Source organism: Meleagris gallopavo, chromosome 8 (assembly GCF_905368555.1).
Source record: "Meleagris gallopavo chromosome 8, MGAL_WU_HG_1.1, whole genome shotgun sequence".
Lineage (NCBI taxonomy): Eukaryota > Metazoa > Chordata > Aves > Galliformes > Phasianidae > Meleagris > Meleagris gallopavo.
The window spans coordinates 19,802,117-19,818,261 of record NC_139411.1 but is presented as its reverse complement, the minus strand read 5'-3'; the positions used below and the strand labels follow the sequence as shown (position 1 = coordinate 19,818,261).

At 35.6% G+C, this 16,145-nt stretch overlaps 1 protein-coding gene across 8 annotated transcripts in view; it reads right to left on the bottom strand.

Moving 5' to 3' along the window:
* Window positions 1-16,145, bottom strand: part of MYOF (myoferlin) — a 67,429-nt gene that overhangs the window by 26,364 nt on the left and 24,920 nt on the right. For 6 of the 8 annotated variants that reach the window (XR_014884585.1, XM_019617669.3, XM_085228935.1 and 3 more), the window contains exons 10-24: window positions 15,996-16,026; window positions 15,444-15,559; window positions 14,039-14,165; window positions 13,182-13,285; window positions 12,211-12,279; window positions 12,047-12,090; window positions 11,104-11,186; window positions 8,774-8,812; window positions 7,481-7,605; window positions 6,913-7,029; window positions 5,282-5,459; window positions 4,360-4,484; window positions 3,780-3,886; window positions 1,571-1,763; window positions 388-543 (exon numbers count right to left, since the gene is read on the bottom strand). Coding sequence is in view for 7 of the 8 variants with exons in the window: in XM_019617669.3 (XP_019473214.1) it covers window positions 388-543; window positions 1,571-1,763; window positions 3,780-3,886; window positions 4,360-4,484; window positions 5,282-5,459; window positions 6,913-7,029; window positions 7,481-7,605; window positions 8,774-8,812; window positions 11,104-11,186; window positions 12,047-12,090; window positions 12,211-12,279; window positions 13,182-13,285; window positions 14,039-14,165; window positions 15,444-15,559; window positions 15,996-16,026 (1,614 nt within the window). In the remaining variant the exon portion in view is untranslated. The remainder of the gene's footprint in view (window positions 1-387; window positions 544-1,570; window positions 1,764-3,779; window positions 3,887-4,359; window positions 4,485-5,281; window positions 5,460-6,912; window positions 7,030-7,480; window positions 7,606-8,773; window positions 8,813-11,103; window positions 11,187-12,046; window positions 12,091-12,210; window positions 12,280-13,181; window positions 13,286-14,038; window positions 14,166-15,443; window positions 15,560-15,995; window positions 16,027-16,145) is intronic. The other 2 variants (XM_019617668.3, XM_010714554.4) reach the window with 1 other exon arrangement.

The window sequence follows — 16,145 nt, the reverse complement described above, 5'->3', positions numbered from 1 at the left end:
TGACACACACATAAATAAGGTTATTCTTTGTTACGTTATATAGGTGTTTTAGCTTTCAGTACTAAACAATAACATAGTTAAATGAGTAATAATACATAATTTATCTCTTTCTGCATGGCATTTCCTCAAAAAGAGCTAATAAAATAGTTCAGGAAGGAGACATTCTTTAAATGGTGCCTGCCCTAGGCATGTAAAAACCAAACACCGAAAACATTTGTATAATCCCTGCTCCTGTATATCCTCTCTCAAGTTTAATCCAGTAATATGTTCTTAATTATGACAGTAATTTAAAGTTCATGTGGACGTTAGTATTTCTTGTCAGGAGAATCATGCACATATAAGAAAGTTTAGGGATTTAAAGTTTAAGGATTTTGAGGAAAAAAATACCTTTAAGAAGATTGTTTGTGTTTTTCCACAGTATTTACCAGATGATTCAGGGCTTGTGGTGGAATACAGCACTTGGTGTGCAGGAACACGAGCATAAGCCAGTCTTTTCTCCCCTCGGATCATCCATATGATTACATCAGGCATACTGTTTTGTGGCTGTGGATTATTTGCAGGGCAAAGAAAGTTAAAGTTGGTAATTAATAGAAGGTTAAATGAGTCTAATGCTTAGATAAAAGAAACAAATTGACCCAATACTTAGGCAACAGCAACATAAATCTAGTTTATGTTCTAAGACTCAATAATAAGCTTGAATTTATGTTAAAGAGAAGAAATTGATTCACCTTAAAAGTAATGCAGTACATAGTAGTGGAATAATCATTAAAAATACCATAAAGATTGCTGGAAAACAATGTTTTGTTAAAAAGATTTTGTTCCTATATCTTTTGCAATTTTATCTAGAAATGCGCTGTATCCCAATTTGTTTACAGTACTGTGACAGATCCCAGTTGCTATAGCTTTGGATTGACAAGTACACACTGAAATGCTTGCGATGCTTGCATGTTAAGAGTAAATCCTCATAAGACTTAGCAGAAGATAAAAACAGCCTCCCACTTTTTTTTTTTTTTGCAGCTTTGTCCATACTTCTGTATACTATCCGCAAGTCTTCCAAATTAAGTGATGTTTTTTAAAAAATTTCAAAGTAGAAGTGACAAAGAGAAAATAGACACTTCTACAATGTCATGAAAACCAATTATGAAAGAGCATAATCCAGATGAAAACTCAAGACATTGTTGAAAAGTCAAAAATTTCCATGAGAACTTAATTACTATGGCTTATGACCTGCAGAAGTACTACATACACCCTGTAGTCCTTGAACCTGCAGAGTGACTTGCAAATCTGGAACAAAATAAAGAAAAAAACAGAGCCACTTTGATGAGGTAAAGAGCCTGTTGTAATTCTACAGTTATGGCCCAATATACATTTTCAGAATAACTGGATAACAAGCTAGAATAATATATTTAAGTAAATCCTAATTACAGAGAGGCATTTTTACATTCATGGCATCTAAAACTGCCCTTCTAAATAGAGCAGATATTGCTTGATGAACAGTGACCATTATACCAGTTTGGGTGAGACGGCTACTTTTAAATTTACAGAATAGTTGATATTGTGTGGTACTAACCTCTTCACTCAGTTGCATTAATTTATCCAACCAATCTTCAATTTCTGTCAAAGTGGTTTTCACATCAGTAGCTTCATTCCTCATCCTTGTTGCTGCTTCTCCAATCTGTTTGAGAGACCTTAAGCGTAGCTTTTCTATCTGAGTGTCAAGGACTGTAATATTAGATTTGCCTTCTATGAGGGGAAATGGTTTACTGAAAAATAGAATTTTTATCATGGTTAATAACCTAAGTGAATTTTATTTAGCCATACACTAAATGAGTACATGCATACAGCGGCAAAAGACTGAGTGCTGCTTTCTGTAACTGAAAACCACCAGAGTAGTACTACAGCATCCATTTCTGCAGACATTTCCAGCTGACCAAGTGTTTACAGTAAGTTGAAGAAATGCTGTGCTTATGTAAGAAGCACCAATATAGAATAGTCTGAGGCACGTGCTATCATGTAATTGCTGCTTACCAAATCAAGCAAAATCTATTCCCTAAAATATGCAGAAAATTATTGTGTCAGAATGTATACCTCAAAGATGAAACTGGCACCTTCAGACCAAGTTTAGGTTCCCTTCCTTCACTGAAGCCATAAATTCTCAGAAATTCAATATATAAATACAGCTTGTGTCTATGACTATGAGAGCTATCTAACTCTCCGGCAACAATACATGGAAAAATCTCTAAAAGAAATTTGTAACACAGAACTTTTGTGACACCAGAGGGCAGAGTAACTATTTAATGGAAGTAAGCAATACTTCAGCACTGCAATAAAGCCCAGGAAAGAAATAGCTTTTCTGAGGAGTGGGTTTGGGAAAAAAAAAAAAAAAAGGTAGCTTTTCAAAGATCCACAATTAAATTCCTTCATTAGAAGTTTTTTAATGTTAGACTTGAAGAAAATTCCAGAGTTTGGAAAGTTTGGAAAGACTGGCCCTTCTCTGACCTAGTTTTAATAATAAGCCATGCATTTCTAAGGACTTTGACTCTGCAAAACCTTACCACTCTCTATTGCACCTATTACTATAGTTAGTTCTACTAATCTGAATGCAAATGCTGCCTGTCTAGGGTACAAGTACTTACACTTGGTCCAAACGTACCATATCCAAACTTCCAGAAAGTCATCACATTTTAGGTTTAAATAGTGCACTGAAAACTCCTATTCGTTAAAACTTTACCATGGCAAATAAAACTGTTCTATGAATTCAACCCAGGGTATTTATTTGCCTTTGACAAAGTTTTTATGAGTTTCCTGAAAATAAACTTCAGAGAGCACTGTATCCTATAAACAACAGAAAGCTAATGTGGTTGGTATGTCTAGGTGCTACTGTTATTTAATAAAACAAGTTCGAATAGCAGTGCAGATGTGTCAGATGATGGATTGTTGATCACCAATACAAAGCTTAAAGTTTCTATACTCTCCAGATGGCTCCATGTGATAATAGCTTGCCCTTAATGTTTCGCTTTCCTAAAGCACATCAGTTCTTTCTCTGCTTCCTTCTGACCAATAGTAGGTTTATCTTTTGAGATAAGTTGTTTACCATACAATTATTTGCTAATGTAAAATGATCTCCACCGTGTTCGCTTTTTCCTCTGTTCACTTCTACTTTAGTTCTAGAGCTTGATGAATTAATCCTTCTATAATTGCATATTTTCTGTTATTTACTCTAACGAATAATTCTCTCATTTTTCATCCCCTTCCTCATCCCCTTCTGTTAATGCCTCTTCTTCATATGATTCTTTCCTTGCTATTTAGAATTTGTTTTCCTTCTAAACCTTAAGTGATGACTCCCATTGCGCTTTCTGACCACATTACAGATATGTTGGCTAAAGGATCACTCAAAAATCTTATCTTTACAGCCCCTAAGCTCTAAACAGCTTAAAAAGCTTTAAGATAAAGTGGTAGAAAGACATCAGAGATTCACAATGTTCACATCTGCAAGGCAGCTCTGCCTTAGATTCCCTCCGCTCCCCCACAGAGATGCTCTTCATTACCATTGACTAAGATAACAGAGAATAACACACCTAGATGGCTGACTTCACTAGCAATATCAGTGATGTTTTACTACTTTCAGAAACTTCTGGAATTCCATTTTTCAAGTCAGTTCATACAGGCAATGAGTTTTATAGTCTTTAGAATTTGTTCTCTGACTCAGTAAAGGCAACAAAGAAGATTAAAAGCAGACCTAGAAAGATAAGGCAAGAGATAAAAACAGGTTATTTTACCTTATATCGTCTGTAAGTTCGTCAATCAGCTTCAACCACATCTCAGCTAATCTATTTTCAGAAATTTTAGCCTGCATTCCTGATTTTAAGTTGGATAAGTTGGATTGCTGAGGAATTTAAAAGAAAAGGATTGCACTTAGAAACTTAAATTGCAGCATTATAGTCAATATAACTGTCAAGACTTTATTTTGATCTTATTTTAAAGCCCAAATCAAAAAAAGACTAAGATATTCAAACTTGACTCCAATGTAACCTGACTTTTTATATGTTCTTTCACACTGTATCTATTACGTCACATTGCACCTAACTTTAAGGCAAATACAGTTCTACAAACTCAACACACTCCCAAATGAAGAGGACTCGTCCATTCTGTGTGAATTCCCTGCAGATTCAAGCAGCATTAGGCCTTGCCAGAATACATATGTATGATTATCAATGCCATTTCTCACACTGTTCTACATTTAACTTTGAACAGGAAAGGAGAAAAATTATGTTCTATCATTTGCTCAAAATGTCATTTTCATTACACATCCAAGAAAACAGACAGAGCAGCAAGAAAGAAAGTTCATAAGTAACTCACCAGTCTTTCAACCACATTCAGGATTACATTCACAGGGTCTAATCTATGACTTATGTCCTCCCAAAAAGAAGTCAGTGTTACCACTGGCTTTGTGTTTGCCCATGGCAGATAGTAATAATAATTACCTGGTGTGAGAGATCTGTATGTTAGATGTAGAACTCATGGCAGGGATGCATGCTGTACACTGTACAAGTTGTTCTATTCACTTCACTTATAAACTTATCATTTAGGAAGAACGTGAAAGCTAGCCCAACTTAGGAAAGGATTTATATTTTTCAGTGTCTATAGCATCTGTTGGATGGTAAAACTTGACTTCAAACTGTATCATAATCAAATTGATTTTTTTTTCAATAAATAATCCATTAACATTCACTGTTCTAACCAATTATTTAATAATGTAAAACATTGTGAGAATTAATGCATTTTTCTGAAATAAAATATTCAAAGAATCACTTTCTCTGATCTTTTAATACACAGAGAAAATAACTCCTACTGTTTGCATTTAATAAACTAAGTTTATAGCCAAAACATATTTTTCTATGGAATTGGTTCCTTGTTTTCTTTCGGGCTGCCAGACCCTCAGTTAAAAAAAGTTTCTGCTACCTTTGAAAGCAGAATGTTCTGATGGTGTTTTCTCTTCTCAATCCCTAGCTTTTAGATACCTGTAAAACACTGTGACTTTTTTCCTACTAGTTTTCCTAGTATATAGTCAGAGAAACTGAATTCTACAAAAATTTCTTTAAAAGCCTCTGCAGGCTTGTCAGTCTACTCTTCAAAGACCATGAAGAACCATGCGTTATTTTCTGTTCATTTTCCAGTGATTTTTAGGGGAGTAAGAGCTGTGATTCCAAAGCTATAAATACCCTGCACCCTCAACTCACAATTTCACATGATTTTATCCCAATACCAGCAGTACTCTTACCATCAAAAACAGCACGACTGTACTGAGTTGTTGATGCCAAAGGTTTACAGGTGGAATCAAACTTATTGCCATAGTTACCGATGCTAACTTCAAACTGGATAGGCTCACCAGTGTCTTGCAGCATGGTAGCAGAATGAAACACAGCAGCCAAGCAAAACTTTCGTCTGCGCTGGTATTTCTACAACAAGAACATTTTTAGTTCTGTTTAAATACTTGTAAGATATGAACCACAATTTAAAAAATAGTACTATTTGCTCAATGGAAACAGTAATTTTAATATTTTTTGCTTATTTCTGGGATGTACCAAAACAACATATGTGTGTCATAAGTTACTGTGTTTGAGAGTATAAAAATGATATAATATCATAGAAAGGCTAATGTTGGAAGGGACCATAAAGATTATTGCGCTCCACGCCCCTGGACAGGGTTGCCACCCAGCGCCCCATCCAACCTGGCCATGAACACCTCCCGGGATGGGACACATCCATGGATTTTCTCAGCAACATGTTCCAGCGCCTCACCACTCTTTAAGTAAAGAATTTCCAGCTAACATCTCCCCCTTGTTCTATCACTATTAGATTGGCAACCCTTCCTTCTATTGTATCAACTGTATTGTATCACTTAGCTTGGTGTCATCAGCAAACTTGCTGACGGTGCACTTGATCCCATAATTTATGTCACCAGTAAGGTGTTAAAGAGCACTAGTCCCAAGATGCAGACGTGGGAGATACCACTTGTGTCTGTTCTCCACCTGGGCATGGAGCTATTGGCCCCAACCCCTGGGCTGCGGCCATCCAACCAATTCTTTATCCATTGAATAGTCCAGCCTTCAAATCCGTATTTCTCCAATTTAGAGTAAGGATGTGGTGCAGGACCACATTAAAGGCCTTGCACAAATCCAGACTTCAAAGTGGCCTAGTGATTTGGGGGCAGACAGGGACATCCCTTGGGTGCAGGAGCAAGGACTGCTGACGTGAATCCAAAGGGCTCTTATCTCCTCCATGCACTTGTCCACTAAAGATAGTGCAGAGCTGCCCTCCTTCTCTGTCCCACACCCACCTCTGCTTTCAGCCTAGGAAAGATGCAAGCCTTGGATGCCTCTTCCCTTAATGGGTTTGGAATGGCTCCCAGGATTGTCTTGAGGAGGCAGACAGTGTCTCCTGCCATGGTGAGGCTCCCAGTTTTTGTTGCCCCGCAGGCTGCTTAGGAAGCCCTTGACCAATCTGCAAGGCTCCTGGGGTGGGAGAAGCTCAGACATCAGGCTAGCAGGACACAGAATGATCTCCAAGTGCCTGGTAAGGACAGCCCAGAAGCCTGCAGGGCATGGGCTGGATGCGTCAGCCTCCAGCTGGGAGTGCAGGGCAGGGTGTAGTATCCCCTGCTCCAGCCAAAGGCCCCAACCCTGATGAGACTCTGCTCCAGACCCCTCATGAATGGTCCCAACTCAGCATCAATAGCAGGGTGGGCATACACCTGGGTCTCATATTTCTGAAGCTGTGTTATAAATAAGCATCTCTTGATTCTAAGATTCAACTCAACAGTTTCAATTTTAGTATGTTAGATCACACTCCAGAAATAAGCATACAAGGTAGACCTCCATTACCAGCAGTGACAATAAAACAAGAACTTACCTCAACAACCAGTATGTCATCATTAGGAATCATATCTAACTTTTTATTAACAGGTTTGCTTTCGAGCACTGTAGATAGTTCAACCAGAATTCTTCCTCTATAAGCAACTCCTTCTCCCTAGAACAGAATGACAGATTTAATCCAGTTTTACATTTTTCTCTTGAAGTAACAATCTTTCTTTGCCTGTACATGCTTATGGCATCACTGAAGTGTTCTTAAAAATTCTGCAGAGGCACGCATATACATATTTGAACAAATGAAAAAAAAAAAACAGTTGAAATTAATTGTAAATATAGGAATGAAAAATAAATGCATACTTAGGAAAACAAAGAGGTAAGAAATACAAGTGCACGAAGAGATACAGGTAGTGAAAAATCACTAACAACCTCTGTTGCTCCTTCAAAAATATGATTTTTAAACAAATATAAGAAGCTACCATCAGAAAGAAAAAACAAAGGGAGTATAATATGAAAAAAATAAAATTTAAAGTGAGTTAATAAACTGATTTCATCTAATTAAGTTTAATCCTTTTATTAAAAAAAAAAAAAAAATCAATAAAGAAACTGACCTTTCCAAAGTTTAATTCATCATATGGATCTGGGAATCCTGTGTATTCTCTAGGACTTCCGTAGAAATTTAAGTAACAAGGCCCAAATGTTGGTAAAAAGCCAACTTCTGTTTCCCCAGTGTTGACTAACAAGAAAACATAACCATTATATCTTTGTTAGTTATCATTCAGAGACAGAAAAAAAATCATCATTACTTTCAAACTCAACAGAACAAATGTTAGATATTAGTTAGGTATTAGTTATTAGTAAATTAAGAACACTTTATTATCTGGGTATATAATATGAATTTAAAGTAACTATATTTGTTATCTGTTGACTATTTGTTCCTAACCTCCTCTTTCATTGTACATATTTACTGTATATTGCTTTGTGCAGTAAAAAAAAAACACCACAGAATAAACAGAACTTTTGCCCCACTCCAAATACTAGATTTTCATTAATGTGAATACACTCACATGTTAATAGAAAAACATCTTTTCCACAAAGAAATGAAACACAACATCTGCATTCATTTAAATGCAGATGTCATCACTGCTCTAGCTGAACAGCCACAATAAACATGCACACCATACCACAGAAATCTAGAATTTAGCAGAATTAATATCACTGTTTTAACTGTGGTGTAACTCTCTGATTGTACTTCATGGTAAAGCAAAGACTAACATTTAGAAGGCTGATGATCACATACTACAGAAAATGATTCCAAAAAGCTATTTTGGCCTTTAACTTAGTATTACTTTAAGAAAAATAGTAAAAAGTATTTGGGTGCAGGAATGTGTTTGTTACCTTTCGACTGCGCTCCAACTATATTTATTTTTCATTACATAAATATTTATATGAAATCTTTCAAAATGGTAAGAAAGAGCCATCTCTCCAGGTTGTCACAGAATCGGATTTCATTTTTCAAACTTCATACATGTGGCTAACTATAAGCAAAGCATGCGCTAATTGTTTTTTGCAATTATTTACTACTGCAGGGCTAAGCAGCTGCAAACTGCTTTTTGTTTTGACCTCATTAGTAAGTTAAAAATTGCGATCCATTGTTAGAGCACTTCATAATTGAAGTGAGTGCATGCTGAACTTTAAAACACAGCTTGAAGCATCAGCCAACCAGAAGCAACCAGTTCCAGTGCCCAAACTGTTTTATACAGTAAGCTATGTTTGATAATTTGTAGTTACAATGGTGAAGTCTTTGAGAGAACTTTTAAAATGTGTATATACGTTAAGGATGATGGGTTTTCTTAGGCAGTTTGGGCAATGGAGTAAAATCAGTAACAGACCAAGATATAAACCTTCATATGATGAAGACCCAGTTCCCGAAGATGAAAGTTCTATATTATAAAAAGAGAAGATAGAAGATGTTGAAGATGTTACAAGACAGGAGACAATAGCATTAAAAAAAAAAAAAAAAAAAAAAGGCAAGCTGCTTTAAAAATATAGTTGAAGGCCTGAGGAAAAAAAACAAAAGTTCATACGGGCTAGAATTTCACTTATAATACAAAGGTGTTACTTTTCTTATATGAATTCCAAAGGAAAAGGAGCTTCTCAGTCATTTAGAAACTGGAACAGGCTTCAATCCCAGCACTGAGCTCCTGGGAATATAATCTGAGATTTTACACAGAAATGGTTTATTCCAGTGTCAGTACTTCAGTAGAAGAGAATCCAAGTAACATGTTACCCAGCACCTAAATGACGCACTCCTGGCTCATAAGTGAGCTCTGACTCAGCAGCAGTTCAAGTTACATGCTTGTGCTGGTAGTACAAGTGATTGTTTCAGAGCTGAAATTCCCCGAACAGCCCAGCCCTTGGGCTTTTCGGGTTGACTTGGGTTTCTCATTGCCTTCCTAACCTTTGCTTTTGGCTCTGGTTGCATGTGGGATATATGAAAGTAAAGCTATACTTTCAAAAGCAGTACTTTTAAGGGGAACACATCCTAAAGCTTGTTATGTGACTGGCAATACAATCCCATCTCATATTCCAGTATCTGCTGCAGGGTAGGAGCCAAGCATTTTGTCTATAAACTCCTGATATAGTTACTTGCTCAAAGACAAACTGGACTGCTTTCTGACAATAAGTACACATCTCATAGGCTTTGTGAACAAGAGAAAAAGAAATAAAAATCAGTAATTTAGATTCATTCTTATTGTGGAAATGGTTTTGAGTCAGCATCCTACAAGTTAATGAACAACGTATTAATAAATGTCAAGCGTGTTTAACCATGAGCTTTAAAATTACATATGGACACCCAATATGCCACACTGTGTTCATGAAAAAGACAAAACATTTTTTCAGGCAAAATAATACAGAACTATTGTCATGGAGCTGGCTCAATTGTATGAAAACCTCTTAGGAAAAGATGAGATTATAGATATAGATGACAAAGATATTATTTGTAAAAGATTCACAGTATTATATTGGAACAGAAAGATAACAGAAACTGCATTACTTAGTATTCTCCAAAATCTCTGCACAAAACTACTTATCATACCATTGCAAATATATTGTTTAATGGAGACAATAAGTTGGAACACAGGAGGTTCCACATAAATATGAGAAAAAACTTCTTGTAAGGTAACAGAAGACTGGAACAGCCTGCCCAGAGAGGTCATGGGGTCTCCACTGGAGACATTCAAAATCCTTCTGGACGCGTTCCTACGTGACCTAACCTAGGTGTTCTTGCTCTTGCAGGGGGATTGGACTCGATGGTCTTTTATGGTCCCTTCCAATTCCTGACATTCTGTGATTCCGGTAATAGGACAAGAGGCAGTGGGTGCAAGCCGGAACACAGGCAGTTCCACAATATGTTACAAGCTTCATATCCTGCCTAACAAAATTTGATTTCAGTTAGTCAGTCAGTTTTACCTTTCAATTTTTATGAAGTTATAAATCCAGTAATGTAAACTGACTGGCACACAAGTTAATGATGCGCAATCATAGTACCTAGTGAAACTATTAATATGAAGGTTGCTAAATAATCACATGGAGCTCTTAAGCCACGAGTTACACTGCAGATTTCTATAAAGCTGCTGATTAAAGCAGTGACTGATCAAAATTCCTCTCAGCATCTGAAAGCTGTATGGTGGTTCTAAATCATTCCTGCAGGCTAACTACTCAGGAATATTCCAGTTTTTACATTCTTTTCCCAACAAGTGAAGAGATTGACTTATAAGGTGGCAAAAGAAATCTTGTCTGCTAGTACCCAATCAAGTAATGATTATGAAACACTGATTCTGAATTGTTCTTAAATATCTTAGCAAATTTACTTATCTCACTAATGGTACACTGTGAGATTACGTGGTTTTCTGAATTTGGGAAAGAAATTACAAATTTAATTGACTCATTAACTGTATGCACATTATCATTATATTTATTAAATATTATTTATTAAAACACAACACTGAATTTTGAGTTACTGCTATTTTGATGTGATGTGGTTTAAACATTAATACCCTGAAAAGTTCCACTGTATGTTTTCTGTGAGTGGTGTTTTGAAATCTCTGGAAACAGATAATCCAGCTGCCACAGAACTGACGAGCTATATGAATGTATGCTCGTAAGAGCACTGATGCTTACTGTTCCTCCAAAGAGAAGAAAGTATGTTACATACTGCTGAATTATTTACCTTCAACTTCCCCTCCAGAAGAAGCAATTTTTGAGAGACTTAAATATGTTGTTCCTACTACATCATTTTTGGTAAGACGATCCCTAAAAAAGAAAATGGAAAGCTTTTAATTAAACTTTATATTGGCCATCCTACACAGAAGCAAGTACATGTGCACTCCAAGACAGTGTGCTCACATTTGTATCGTCTGGAATTTTTTTTTTTTTTTTTTTTTTATCATTAGCAGAAGGTAATGACTAGTTACAAAAATGGTTTTTATCATGAGGAAATCATGAAAAACTGAAAAACTCCTTAAAAATAGTAGAATTTAGTAACCAACTTAGAAGCCCTGCTGAAAATAATCAGTTATATAGCTCAGGATACAGTCAGAAATTTGTAGTAGTCAGAAATTTGCAAACCAGATCCCTGTGAGATTTTCTGCCTTCTCTCCAGAACTATGCTTAGTAAGAGTAAACAGGCATACAGATAGAACAGCAACTCCAGCATACAAAGATTTGAACCACCTAAACCTAAATGCAAAGTGTGCTTAATATTCAACAATCCATGGATTAATAGCGAAGACAGTATTAATATGTGCAAGACAAATATTTACAGATATTGTAAAGTCATTCAAGTTTTATCTGAAAATGCAATGGAATTCAAACATTTTTAAAAATATGAATGTACTAGTTAATGGGCACAAAACTAGGAAAGAAAAAAGACAAACACAAATATTACAAATACTATTCTTCACTATCACCTAAGTAACAGTAGTGTTTATTGCTCACTGCACAAAACTAACACTATGCAAATTAGGCTTCTTGTAAAGAAACCGTATTATTAAGGATACCTACACATCTTCTTAAATACGCTTATAGATTGAGACTAAGAATATCTGACAGCTAAAGAATCAGACTTCACATAATATAATTTATGTTGTCCAGTGCTTTAAGTCATAACTCACCAGTCAACAACTGCAAGCTTTATTTTCTCACACATTGAGGGAAACTGAAAAAAAAGCAATGATAATAAAATAACCCATTAATTGTTTCAACTCTCTAATCTTAATACTTTGGGTACCAAAAGAATGTCTGTTTTCCAAATAAAAAAGAAAAAAAAAAACCTGACCTTGACTTGAAGATAAATAATTTGGTTCCATTCTGGATTAGCATTTCTCTCAATTATGTTTGTGCAAACCTGAAAAAAACATAAAAAAGGACAAAGATAAAATGGACCAAAAAAGCATATTCTAGCTATGATTTTGGATCAGTCGTATTCTACTCAGAGAGATAAGGGGTAGTGATGAATACTGAGGTTCTTACGCTGCAATAAACCAGTTGTTTTCAATTCATAAACATTGCTAAACTGACCTGCATAGGCAACCTTAATGACTATTGGAGGGTAAATTCTGAAATAGTGTTTAAACCCGAGACTGGAATTACCCTAAGGGGAAAAAAAAGCTTCTTGTTTCCACTAGCTATAATGAAGGTGCCTGCAAACTAATAATGATCCCTAACCACTGCAAAGAAACAAGACGAAGGACCTAATTTCAACTTAGTTTATGCAGATTTTGATGAAGAATATACTTTATGGGGGAGCCTGTATTATTTGTTAATAATGTCTACTGAAAATCTCCTGTGAGATCTGGCTTACTGAGGGTGGTAACTTCATTATACAGCATAATCAAGGACTGACATTTTTTCTCTTTAAGACTGGATAGCTATGAGTGTAGGCTGTGCAATTGAATTTCAGCTCAAATTTGGTATTCTGAGGAACATATTACTCACAAAACGTACAAATGCTGTTAACTGTCGAGAAAAATCCGCACAACCAGTTACAAAAAAGCAATCAGGAACTAATAGATAAGCAATCTGGCATGCATCAGTTCTTAGCCTTTAGTCATACATTCTTTTTATTAGTCATCAGCTTTACACCCATTCTTCTGTACCTTGTAGACTGTCCTCGTTTTATTAGGTGAAGTTTAGCACCAATGCTCTTACATTTCCATAATTTTGGTAAGCTTAAAACATATATTGGCATATAAATTCTCCCTCACGACCGTGATTAAAATGCAATGACTCAGATATTTGTTTAATTACCTTTTTTCCAGCAAAAGAAACTTCCACAAAGGGATCTACCAGATTTTTCTTGTCTGCTTCTCCTCCAAATATTTCCTTGACAGTCTGTGCAAAAGCATCATCCACTGAAGAGAATATTCAAAACAGAAATTAAAGTCTGTATATTTGTTTTTCTCCAATTTTAAACTCGCCATAACATTCACACTAAAATCAACCAATTAATAGATCAAGGTAGAGTGAAGTCTAATCCGATGAACAAAGTTAGGAAGAGCAGATATTTATTGGTGAAAGGGGAGAACTTAGGCTCTGATGTAATTTCAAGAATATAAATTCCTGAAACACCATAAAGAGTGCTTGTGTGCTCCTGAATTGACAGTCATAGTTGTATATTTGAAATGTTTTGCTCAAGTACCTGTATACATGGCCATCTGTCACAGATAGAGGGGAGAAATTGTGCTATAAAGGGATAAAATTGGCACATGCACAGCATACTCAAAACCAATCATAGAACATTCAGTATACCTGCAGACCAACTGTGCTTGAATGTTAATTATGTGCATATAACTTCTGTGATTGGATGAAGGCTAATGAACCACCTCTTGAAGTGCAGTCATCAACATATGAACATCACTAATCTAGTGGATAACATTAAATTATCCATTGTAAGAATTAAGAAGATATACTGAGTACTACCAAAGGGCTGAAATAGGCTACTTAAGCCATCACAGAATTACTGGCTCAAGCAGCAATGTTATACGTTCATGTACAGTTAACATAGTTAGCTGTGTCTGAGCAGCTAGCGTAGGTACTTCTATTGTATTAATTTTTCTAATGTGCAATCAAGTACACCAATAGGCACATAGTTAGAATCTACATACTTTGTGGAATGTCCTCAGCTCTGTAGATTTTGAGAAGGAAAGTGACCCATCGAAGTGCAATTCCAGCTGGAAGTAACAGATTGCTCTCCACATCATCGCTTTCATTATCTCTTTCCCTTTTTTCAACCTGTTGGGAGATACGTTGGTACACAGCAGATATTATCTAAGAAAGATGGAGTTTAACATACAGGTTTAAGGCAATTATTTAAACTGGTGCCTGCAGTCCACTTCAGGAAGAAAACTGTTGTCAGTTCCACTATAAAGAATGAAATTTTGTGGTATTATCAATTTAAAAAAAAAATAATTAAAAAAATCACTTAAACCATTTCATTTAATTTTCACCTCTATCCAACCTATCACAATCACACTTTTAAAACCATTATCATCTGATGATCATTAGTATACTCGCACAAAATGCCAACTTCATGCAATTTTCATACTCATCTTGAGATTAATATTGTGGTAAGGCATCATATAACAACTAGCTAACGTGTACAATTCTGATATAATTTACCAGAAATTACTGTTTTAAAAATAAAGAGATCAAAAACTTCGCCATAAAAAACTACAAATATCACTGTTATATCAAGAATCATTAAGACAGCATGAACTTTAAAGGTCCTTTTCAACCCAAATTATTCCATGGTTCTATAACATGGAACAAGGAGATACTCCATGATTGTAGGGACCACATTACCTTTAATTGAGGAGGAGCAACATGTAAAAATCTCAGGCAGGGGTAATAGCAGAATTGAAACTATAGAAAACATTCGAGGGTGGGGAAAAAAAAAAAAAAAGTGACACAGGGAAGCAGGTCTATTTTTACCCTGACAAGACAGCAGACTGTTAAGGACTGAATTTTTAGTAGTAGTAGTAGTTACTTTAAACAATCATATTCTTTCCTATACATCAAATTAACTAACCTAAAACTATTGATGGGCCTGATTTTTACCAGTTAAGTATTTGGAGCTTTCTGGTACTCAGGTTTCTCTGCAGGCTCATCTACATTATGCAATAGCTGAGACATTCCTGAGTTAATCTTTCAACTGACACCAATATCCTGCTCAGCCTGATTACCAATGTTAAGTAGAATTACATATTAGCTCACATGCAACACCAGGATAGCACATTTCTGCTTCTTCCAGGACATAAAGAAATATCTACAAATGGTTGATCAGCATAGACAAAGTTTGCCCAAAGGCTTAATTAGAGAGGATAACACTTTGAGAGTCACTTAGTACTGGATGCCCTTGAAACAATTCCTAAGTATTTCCTTACTTTTTCATACTGCTCACAGAAGGACTTATGCAGAATCCCTGAAGTGTGAGGAGGAACATGAATAGATATCCATGAATGAGGTGGAGAGAGCAGAAGAAAAGCAAAAAAGCATGTTAGTCAAACTTACTGGTGGCTCATCTCCAGTTCCCAGGACAAACATGCTGACTTTCATATAGCCTTTAGCTCCTGAACTTGTATCCTCAGGATCACTCAGCAAAAGCCATTTTCTCATGACTGCATGGCCTAAAATTAAACAGGCAAAACCCACCTAATAATAACAATTTCATAAAGGCAAAATTCATGATGTCAAAGCTAAAAAATTCTCCTGTCTTAGATCTCAATATCTACACTGAGATGAGACATCTAGTACTGCTAAAAAATTAAATGGCATACTAGTACAGTGACACAATGAACAAATAGTTTTGCAGTGCTTTAAGCACTTTTAAAAAATGTCTGATACCAAAACTAATATACAAATTTTAGTCCTTGTTCTTCATCTTGAAAGCACTGAAAGGAATTACATACTGGTTTTTCTTTTCTTTTCTTTCTTTCTTTTTTTTTTTTTTTTTTTTTTAAATACTTTAAGCAGAAGTCTCAATTTACTTAAGAAATTGTAATGAAAATGTTTCAATTCCAAGTTTCAAACTAGGAAAGAAGTTATGAAGTAGCTGTTACTTACCAGGTTCATCATAGATATAGCCAATGTCAATCTGCAATAAAGAACAAAAACTTCACATCTGAAGAAACAGATAGAAGCAAAATAGCGGGGAAAACTCCTCTGAAGTTTTTCCACAAGTTTGTGACAAACAGGATAAAAGTTTACACAGTA